Below are 10,587 nucleotides of genomic sequence, written 5' to 3'. Positions count from 1 at the left end.
CTTAAGATGAAGTCTGTTTGAAACAAGTCAAAGATAAAAGGATGGAAACAACTCATTTTCACCTTCGTTAGGACAGTTAGGGGACATTCATGTGTGTGTGTGTGTGTGTGTGTGTGTGTGTGCGCGCGCGCGCGTGCACTCGAAAGCAAGGGTGTTCGTGCTGTCTGGTCAGAGGGCAACATTCAGGAATCAAGTCTCTCCTTTCACCATTGTGGGTCCAGAGCATAGAACTCAAGTCACCAGGCTTGGTGGCTGAGCCATCTCTGGGGGGTGGGGGGCATCTTCAGATGCTTTTGTTGAAAGGAATTTATGGCATCTGGGACTGGAGCCAAGACCACCCCCAACCCTGTTCTTAGATTCCAACAGGTTAGAAGGGAATAATGAACATTTCTCTTGTTGACACTCACTCCCTGCGAGCGAGGTAGGATTGTTTAAATCAAGAGTGTGTGTGTGGGGGGGAGGATTATCAGTTAAACCCTAGGATTAAAATAGATGAGCTGAGCTCTTAGTTCCAGGTGAGCGGCTGCTAGTCAGATGACACAGCTGCTCCGGTCTCCAGGTGAAGCCACTGCGTCCGGGTATCAGGAGGTGTCACGTGCTCTGCCTTTCAAATCTGTCTAATTTACTAGGGCCAAGCACCCTTCAAGGTCAAGCACCGCACTCAGACTAGTACCTCACAAGGCCAAGTACTGCACTGGGGGCCAGGGAGGACAGGCACCCCACCATCCATCCATCCACGTGCCTTGGATGAGGGCTCAATTAATAAGCACGAGCCGCCTCGGACTCACTCACCCAAACAACGGCCGTTTTCCTCAAACCATCAGCTTCAGTATTTACCAAAGCGGAGAAAAAAAAAAATCCAGTGAGTCGTTCTAAAACCATAAAACCAGCCGCACATGCCACTGTGTGAATCTCTCTTCTGCCCACTAACAAGGAAACTTAAGTTGTGTGCTTTGCCCTTCAAACCAGAATAGTAAATACAGCAGTAAAATAAATAAAAATTGTAAAGCAAGACTGTTTACTGCGTGTGGCCCCCCTTTCTCCTGTAGTGGAACAAAGTCAAAAGCTTTTTTTCTTCTTCTTCTTTTTTGGCCTGGGCTGGGCCCCAGAGGCTGAGGCCCTGTAACTTTAAACCTGGCCTGAGGTCATCTTGTGATGCTGGCCAAACAGAGTTCGGGGGCGGTGCTAGATCTCCGGGACCACCTGACGCCCACCCGCTCCCGCCCCGGGACGGGAGACATAAATGCCGACTGTGCCGAGAAGTTGCCAGCTGCCAAACTGCACAACAGCTTGCAGTGCTTGCTCCCTCTGCGAGTCGAGAAAGCCCGGGCACTCTCTGGAGCTGGAACTTTTGCTCACCGCCTGCCTTCCAGCCTCCTCCCGAGCTCTTCCCGGCTGGGCCTGTTGCTTCGAAGTTTTTTTTGGTTTTTGTTTTTTTCATCTTTTCACAACCAACAAAAACCACTAGCTGCTGAGGCTCCAACGTGATCAAAATGTGGACCGCGCCAGTGTTGTTCTGGGTTTTGGGGAGCGTTTGGTTCTGGAACTCTGCGCAAGGAGGTAAGCGCCATGCGTGATTGGCAACCGGCACTTGCTGGTGGTGATGGAGGGAGGCGGGGGATGCTTGAGCCTGGGATCTGAGAGTACGGGGGAGAGCAGTGGGGCAGTTTAGATGGGGCTAAGTCCCCTGGAACAGCCTTGTGGGTGTGGCGATAGGAGCCCTGATCCACAGGTGGTAAGGGTACAGAATGGCCCTTATCACCCCCCACTCCCCGCCCCGGGGCTAATGGTACGGGATTGGAGGGTGACGCCATGGGTGACTGTACTGGCCCAAAGAGCAGTGCGTTAGAGGAATGTTTAATGTCTCTGAAAAAGAGAAACAGACAGGAGGACATAGGTTGGAACTCGGGGTCACACCCCTGGCTGGGGACGGACCTGAAGAGGCTTCTCTAATTAGGATGGTACCTGAAAGGAGCGGTTGAACAGCTTGATTCGCAGGCTGCTATCTTTCTAGCATTCTTGTCTCCGACTCTTTCCTTCTTCGTCCCCTCCCCACACCCATACACTGGAAATGGATGGAACCCAGGGCGTGTCCAGCCTGCTAGAAAGCCACGGAACCGTACCTCCTAACCTGGAGGGTTGCTGTGAGCATTGAAGTGCAAGCGTGTTTGAGGCCATGTATTGAACTTGGCCAAGGACTCAAATGCTGAATTAGTGTTACTAAAAGACTAATGGAGCCTGAGAATGTAGCTCAGTTGGCAGAGTCCTTGCTTTGCATGCGAGACACTCTCATGCTCCTTCTCCAGCAAGGTACAAAAACCAGTATAGTGATGCTCAACTGTGTGATGTCAGCACTGGGAAATGGAGGCAGGAGGATGAGAGGTTTCAAGGACATCTTGGTATAAGGAATTTGAAACCAGCCTGGGCTTTTAAGGCCTGACTCGAAAGAAACAGATTGATGGGGCCACCATCGGGTCCTCCTCTTCTGTCTTACGCTCCTCTGTCTGGTGTGATGTATGGCTGGGGTCTGGGGACCGTTTCCTGTTATTTTGTTTCTTACCTTGGCGTTTTAAGTTGTATCTGTTTCCCTGGTGGAACTTAAGCTCTAACCTTGATCCCGGGGCCAAAACATCTGACGGTCGAAGGAAGGCTAGTGGTCTTCAAAGATAGAGGACTGTCTTTCCTGGTGATGGAGTGGTCTGTGTGAGATGGGTGGGCCTAGCCTGGGCTTCTATAATTCTCCACCGATAACACCTACCTAGTGTTAGGGAAATTATATAGAGTGCATTGGGCGAGGTTGTCAGCTTCAAAGAGATGAAGCTATTCTTTATGGCGCTCAGGGCTATTCCTGGCAGTCCTATCTTTGAAACGTCTCCTTGCCCTAGGATATATATACACAGTTCTGTATTTCGGTTCCACTTCCGTCGTGGCGAGACAGTGCGTGTTTAAGAATATGACTTTAAACTCACCAGCACAAAGTGAGGGGAGGCACCCACCTCAAACCACATCCGAGGAAAGCCAGAGAGGCTGGCTAGCTAGCATCATCCAAAGGCAACTGTCTCAAGCCAGTTCCCAAAGTGCTCCCAAAATGTAGTTGGTAGTTGGTCTCGTCTAGAAAAAGTCACCACGCAGTTACACTAGGAACTGTACAGCTGAAGAAAGAGGCTCCGTGAAGGGGTATCCAGAGGGGTGGCCATGTGGCTGGCTAGTTGCATGGAGGCTGCTCTGCAGCCAGATTGAGCCTGCAGGGGTTTTGTCTGAGATTAATGAATATGGATGAGTAACTCCATTGAGTTAAGCTATTACTGGGGAGTCAGACCAGGGGTGATGGTGGTGAGTCATGTGCCATACTGATTTAGTGTAATAACCCAAGCCCCTTTGCAATCTCCAAGGTGTTCCAGTGGATTCTAACGAGGCCTGTTGTCCTCACATCTGGCATCTCCTTCCACCCCGAAAGCCCCCCTCTCCCTTGCCAGGCCCCACCCTCGCTCTGAACTTTCATCCAAAGCCTGTACCCCAGGACTTGCCCGTTAGCAAAGGCTTTTTATAGGATTCTACAAGCTGCTGCTTGCCTCTAGCCCGTGTGAGCTCTTCCTCCGGGACCAGTCCGAGCAGGATTAATCATGTGGCAAAGGAATCAGCCTGTGATTTCCCTGAAGTTCTTGCCAGTTTCAGGGGGCCCTGGAGTCCTCACAAGTTGCTGAGGGCGTATGTTGCCGAGGAGGCCTTGAATAAAGCTGGTTCTGTGAGGGAAGCTGGGGCTTATGGTCCCAAACTGAGTTCAGAAGAGGGAAACACATTTAATGATGTGTGTTGTGTGCAGCAGCCGCAGAAGGCTGAGGGTAGCCACGACCAACAAGACAAAACTCAGCCCAGAACTGACTCTGTGCTGGCCTGTGGAATGGCCCTGACTAGTAGGCGGGACACCACCTCCTTGTGTTCCCATCCCCCACTACATTCTAGGAATGTCACAGGCTTACCTCATTTAATCCCCAACCACTCCTGTAAATTATACACTGTTATCTCAGAAGCCACTAGGACCGCGATTCAGAAACAAAGTTAAACTTTTTACTATGATTGAACTTAAAAAAAAAAAAAAAGATTGAACTTGATACTGAAGGTGGACTTCACTTTCGGTCCCTTAAACACGAATAAAAAATATTACACACTCCCCATAGGAAAATGGATTTGGCATGGCACATTAAAATAGTTTGCCTTAGTTTGTTCTGCACGCAGACGCTAACCCTCTCCCAAGAGGGTGGGGCAGGTTGCTGGGTTCAGGAAAGCACCTAGATGAGAGTATGCTCCGCCACCCTCGCTCGCCAACCTAGAAGGAACCTGTGCTCTGGACTACACTGGCTTATCTGAATTTTTGTCATATTTCTGGCTTCTGAGAGCGGGCGTTCCAGGTTCAGCTTGTGGAAGTATTTTGGGGGAGGCCAAGGAGGAAGCATACCCAAGTACCATACCAGTTTTGCCAGGAACCCAGCGGAGGAGCCCCAGCCCAACCTGTCTCCTCCCAAGGAAGCTCTGATCCCCTGAAATCTCTCCGGAAAGGAGCCTGTGTGATCTTGTTAGAAGAAGAGGGTTCACTGATTTTAGGGAGGTCGAGATAAGAAGTTGCTTGTAGGATTCCTGTGAGGTACACAACAGATAAAGTTCCTCTTGCTTGCAATTTTTTTTTTAAAGATTTATTTATTTTATGTATGAGTACACTGTTGCTGTCTTCAGACACATGAGAAGAGGGCATTAGATCCCATTACAGATGATTGTGAGCCACCATGTGGTTGCTGGGAATTGAACTCAGGACTTCTGGAAGAAGAGTCTGTGCTCTTAACCACTGAGCCATCTCTCCAGCCCTCCTTGCCTGCAATTTTAAATACTTTCTCAACAGAGTTCTTGAAAAGTGTGTGTGTGTGTGTGTGTGTGTGTGTGTGTGTGTGAAGTGTACCTATCTCAATTACTCTGCACCATGTTTTTTGAGACTCTTTCTCTCACTGAATCTGGAGCTCACCAATCACTAGACTTACTGGGCAGTTGCCTTAGGGATCCAGTTGCCTCTGCCTCCCCAGGGTTGAGGTAACAGGTGCACACCACCGTGTCCTGCTTCGTGTGTGAGCTCAGATGATCATGTTAGTGTGGAGAACATTTCACTGGCAGCCATCTTTCCAGCCCCTGGAATGTTCTGGGAAATGAAAGTGATTAGGTTTTTCATCCAAGAGCTAACATAGGCTAGGTCCAGGTTAGGAAACAGCAGGCATTCTTCTGCCAAGTTCATCCAGGGCAGGAAATGGAGGTTGCTGTTTCCTCCCCATGTCTAACCACAGCGCCTGGCTGTCCATCATCTCAGACCATTCATGACCAGCCAGGTGATGGGAAACTCTTGAACATCAACAGAAAGAGTAGAACAGGGTTGGAGAGACATCTGTGGCAGCATGAGAACCTGAGTTTGGTTCCCAGGACCCGTGTAAAAATGCTGGCCTACTGTAGCAAGGACTTTTGCGATCCCAGTGCTAGGAATGCAGAGATAGCCGTAACCCTGAGGCTCTCTGACCAGCCAGTCTAGACCAGTCAGCAAGCCCCAGCCATTGAGATACCCTCTCTCAAAAAACAGTGCCTGGGGAATAATATCTAAGGTTATCGTTTGAACACATGGGCACACATGCACCTACACACTCCAGTGGGCACACACACACCCACACTAAGAGGGAGGGGAGGGTATGTCTGCATTTGAGTCTGGTCCGGTGACTTTGCCTAGGAGAACAGTCTGTATTTGGCGATGAGTCAGGCAGGCTAAGTTCAGAGGGAGGCTTTCGACCTTGGGCAGCTGATCCCTTAGGTGGAGAAGCAGAAGACAGTCCTGCTTGAGGCAAGGAAAGTGGATGCAGTTTCAAAAACAAAAACCTCTGGAACGGACAGTTGTCTTTCCAGATGAAGATGAGCTTGTGGCTTCTAATCGGAGGGCCAAAAAAATTGCAGAAGTGCCCGGAGAGGAATGGGCAGGTCAACCGGTGCCACACTGTAGTTCTCAAGAGCCCCTGTCATGTTGGCGGGGTGCTGCGGAATGCCAAGGAGGCTAGAGAGGGAGGACGCTGTGAGCAGGGTATTTCCCAGAGTCCATAAAGGAGAATAAAAGAGCAAACAAGCCAGAGGAGTGCCCACCCAAGGGAGAAAGGACTTAGCTTGCCTGGAATCAAGAGAGAAAGAAAAGTAACTGTTTGTTGACACTAAAGCTGCCCCACCCGAGGAATTTGCTTATTTGACAAATATTTATTGAGTTCTTGCTGTGTGTTCAACTTTGGTGCATGATGTTATCCTGCTTTGAGCTCCTATAGGGAAATCCTATCTTGGCAGTCTTGGGGATGCTGACCTCAGTTAGGGTGGGTCCTGGAGAGAACTAGAGATCTTTAATCCCTTGATCTGGAAACACATTCCATCCAATGCTTTTGTTCTTCTGGAGACCAAACGTCTCTGGAACCCTTTTCAATTGGGAAGGGCTTGTCACAGGGAGCAAATATGTACATAAAGTGCAGAAAAGTGTGTCTCGTTTGTGTGTGGGGTGAGGGGTGGGTGCAGAGGAAAATGTCTATCTTATCAGATTTGGTTTTTCTTTCGCTTAAGATTTTTTCTTTTGGTTTTTCGAGACAGGGTTTCTCTGTGTAGCCCTGGCTGTTCTGGAACCCACTCTGTAGACCAGGCTGTCCTGAAACTCAGAAATCCGCCTGCCTCTGCCTCCCAGGTGCTGAGATTAAAGACGTGCGCCACCACTGCCTGGCTAAGATTTTTTTTTTTTAATTATGTGTGTTCATACCTGTCTGTGCCAGAGTATGTGCATATGAGTGCAGGTGCCCACCGAAGCCTGAAGAGTCCCACCCCCTCAGGAGATGAAGTTACTGAGCAGCCTGAGCAGCCCAAGGTTGCTTCGTAAGTGTCGTACAAGCTCTGAACCACTGGTTCCTTTGAGACAGGTTCTCTCACTGGTCTGGACAGGTTCACCTGGCTGGATGGCCAGCAAGCCCTAGAAGGCCGCCTTGTTCCTTCCTCCTCCGCAGCCCACCAACTCACACACTGGCATATCCAGTCTTTCTTTACATGGTTCTGGGGACCCCAATGGGGATCCATTTGTGGTGATTTGAAAGAGAGTGGTCATGTTTCCGAATGCTTGGCTCACAGTTGGTGGGACTGTTTGGGAAGAATTAGGAGGTGTGTTGTCAGAGATGGGGCGGACTTTGAGGTTTAAAAAGCCACACCATTCTGTGTGTCTGTCTGTCTGTCCGTCCGTCCCTCTTTTTCTTTCTTCCTCTTCCTCTCTCCCAGCCTCTCTCCTCCTACTTGAGGAGAAGACGCAAGCTCTCAGCTATTGCTCCAGGCTGCCTGCCGACTGCCATGCTCTCTCACCATGGTGGATGGTCATGGGTCTCTGAACTGTTAGCCCCAAATAAGCTCTTCTATAGATTGTTGCCCTGGTTGTGGTGACTCCACAGCAATAGAAAGGCACTAAGGTTCCATGCTTGTAAGGCAAGTATTTCACTGGCTTAAGCCCTCTCCCCAGACTCCCGTGTCTCATTCTTACTTAATACCCCTTGGTTCCTGGCATCTTGTGACTTCAACTCCTGGGAAGCAGCCTTACCTAACCCTATCTGAAATAAGATTAAATGTAAAGCCACACCCTAGATTCCAAATAGGAGGGGCTAATAGCAATAACTATGTTGTAGCTTTTACCATTGGCTGAGCTAGAGTATGTCAGCCACTCACAAGCCCTGTGTCATTCAGTTCTCACAGCACACTACAAGGTAGGAACTACTCACAACGAATAGATGAGTTACGAGGCTCAGTTAGGTTCAGACAAAGCCCACCATCAGGCAACAATGACATTGAACTCAGGGGTCATTGAGTATACCATGAGCACACATTCTGGGCACACAACCCTAGCCACTTATCTAAACAGCCACCAGTGCTTCCAGCCACTACCCCAGTGTCATGGCTGACTCCCTGATGTCATGCTCCCTGCAATGATAGCAATGGATTCCAAGCCTCTGACGGTGTGAGCCCCTAAATTAACCACTTTCTTTTATAAGTCTCTGGTCATGGTGTTTTGTCACAGAGATGGAAGAGAGAAAAGTAACCAAGACAGAGGGGGAAAGAGAATGGTTGATAGGTACAGGCATGTGACTCATAAGCATAGGTTCCATGTCCCATAGCTCAGCAGGATAGCTATGATCGACAATACACAAGTGTGTATGTTGATATAGCCAGTGGAGAGGACGGTGAGTGTTCCTGATACAAGTGAAACTGGTTTAGGTGATGGAAGCCTGTAGTGAGTCCCACGCTGATTGTTACATACAGGAGGAAAGTATTGAAACGTTGTGCTGTACCCTATAGATGCTTCTTGTTGTTTTAAAGTGTTGCTTCCCAAATTTTATTATTTTTTCAAAAGAATTTTTCATTCATGAGTACTGTGTTCACATTATTTCCATCCTTCCTCTTTTTAATGTGTGTGTGTGCGTGCGCGCATGCGTGTGTGTGTGTGTGTGTGTGTGTGTGTGTGTGTGTGTGTACCAGAAAAGTATATCAGACCCTCCAGAACTGGAGTTACAAGATGTTGTGAGTCACCTGACCGGGGGGTGGGGAGGGAGCTGAGAAGCAAATTGGTCCCTTTGGAAGATTATCAAGTGCTCTTAATTGCTGAGCCATCCCTCCAGCCCCCATGCCCAGTTTTTGTTGTTTGTTTGTTTATTTTTGTTTTTTGAAACAAGGTCTTAAACATCCAGCCTGGCCTCAAGTTCACTTTGTAGCTAAAGATGACCTTTAGGCCCCTGATTTTCCTGCCTTCATCTCCTGAGTGCTGGGATTATAGGTGTATGCTGCGGTTTATGAGGTGCTAGGCATGAAACCAGAGGTTTTGTATGTGCTAAGCCAGCATGCTACCAACTGAGACAGGTCCCAAGCCTGAATCGGTCTTGCTACCAACTGAGACAGGTCCCAAGCCTGAATCGGTCTTGAATTTAAAAGCAAATGTTGAGACCCTTGTTCAGTCCCCTCTCTCTTTCTCTTTCTTTCTCTCTCTCTCCCTCTGTCTCTCTCTCTCTCTCTTTCTCTCTCTCTCTCTCTCTTTCTCTCCCCCCCCACACTCTCTCTCTCCTCTTCCTCCTCCCCTCCCCTCTTTTTTCTGTTACTATTCTAATGTGTAGGGAGGATCTCTAATAGATCTGACTCATCTATCTTTTCCCTAATGACCAGTGAACTTGAACACCTTCTCAGGCTGAATATCTTGGGTTGTTCAAACCCTTGGCTGTTTTAAATTGAGATGTGTTTGAGTATTTTTGTTTTTTTGTCAAGTAAGGAATTAAGGTTATTATCTAATACATGCACACATGAGAGAAAGAAAAGCCTTGTGCTAGAGTCATTTTGAAACTAATTATGTCAAGTGATTATGAATAGATAAATTGTTTGCACACCGCACATACATGCACCTGAAAATTTGTAAATGCTGAGGCTGGAGAGATGGCTCAGCGGTTAAGAGCACTGGCTGCTCTTCCAGAGGCCCTGAGTTCAATTCCCAGCAACCACATAGTGGCTCACAGCCATCTGTAATAGGATCTGATGCCTTTTTCTGGTGTGTCTGAAGACACCTATTTTATGTATGAATATACATAAAATAAACAAATGATTCTTTAAAAGAAATTTGAATACTAAGATGTTCTTGTGAATTTCACTTCAATAAAAGAAGTAACTTTTTAAAAAATGGGATATTTTTTAGTTGTTGGTTAAAATCATACTTTAATAATTTTAGATACTGGACAAGTGGTGCTTTTAATCCTAGAACTTGGGAAGAAGAGGCAAGCATTCTCTGTGAGTTCAAAGCCAGCCTGGTCTGGGTCTGGTCTGCAAAGTGAGTTCCAAGTCAGCCAGGACAACAGAGTAAGATCCAGTCTCAAAACAAACAAGAGAGAGAGAGAGAGAGAGAGAGAGAGAGAGAGAGAGAGAGAGAGAGAGAGGGAATTGGACTATTATTGGATAGCTGAAGACACTCTTCCCTTCTATGAATTGGGTTATCTTGTTATTTTATGTTATAGTGTTCGTCAGAACACAACTCTTTAAGAGCATGACGTCTGGTCTGTCTCCTTTTCTGTTTATGCTGTTGGTTGGTAGCAGTGGTGGAAGTCACTGCTACCCCAAGCTACAAAGATTGACTCTTACTTCTAATGGTTTAACTACGACAGTCAGGCTTTGATGCCTTTACAGTGAACTTCTGCCTGAGCCATGAACTGGTGACCCAGCTCCATTCTTTACCATGTGGCTCTTCAGTTGTTCTAGAACCTTCTGGGATGAAAAGATAACTCTCCCCCACAAAGAATTATCATGGTGCCCTTGCCCTAAATCAGCTGCCCGTGAGTATAAAGGTTTATGTCTGGACTCTCCACTCTGTTCTGTGGGTCTACATGCTCGTCCTTAGGCAAAAATCTGCAAGTCATTTGTAAAAATGTTTCTTCATTGCTGGAAATTAAAACACAGGCCAGGGGGCTGGTGAGATGGCTCAGCGGGTAAGAGCACTGACTGCTCTTCCAAAGGTCCTGAGTTCGGATC

The 10,587-nt window shown here is 47.9% G+C and overlaps 1 protein-coding gene across 3 annotated transcripts in view; it reads left to right on the top strand.

Annotated features, from left to right (window-relative positions):
• Positions 1-1,198: 1,198 nt before the first annotated feature.
• Pdpn (podoplanin) overlaps positions 1,199-10,587 on the top strand; it is a 33,987-nt gene continuing 24,598 nt past the window's right edge. For all 3 annotated transcript variants that reach the window (XM_031379380.1, XM_031379378.1, XM_031379379.1), the window contains exon 1: positions 1,199-1,560. In XM_031379380.1, coding sequence (XP_031235240.1) covers positions 1,494-1,560 — 67 coding nt within the window. In that variant the 5' untranslated portion in view covers positions 1,199-1,493. The remainder of the gene's footprint in view (positions 1,561-10,587) is intronic.

The sequence above is a fragment of the Mastomys coucha genome, unplaced genomic scaffold, assembly GCF_008632895.1.
Source record: "Mastomys coucha isolate ucsf_1 unplaced genomic scaffold, UCSF_Mcou_1 pScaffold18, whole genome shotgun sequence".
Lineage (NCBI taxonomy): Eukaryota > Metazoa > Chordata > Mammalia > Rodentia > Muridae > Mastomys > Mastomys coucha.
The sequence above is the reverse complement of the archived record's forward strand: the minus strand, read 5'-3'. Positions and strand labels throughout refer to the sequence as shown.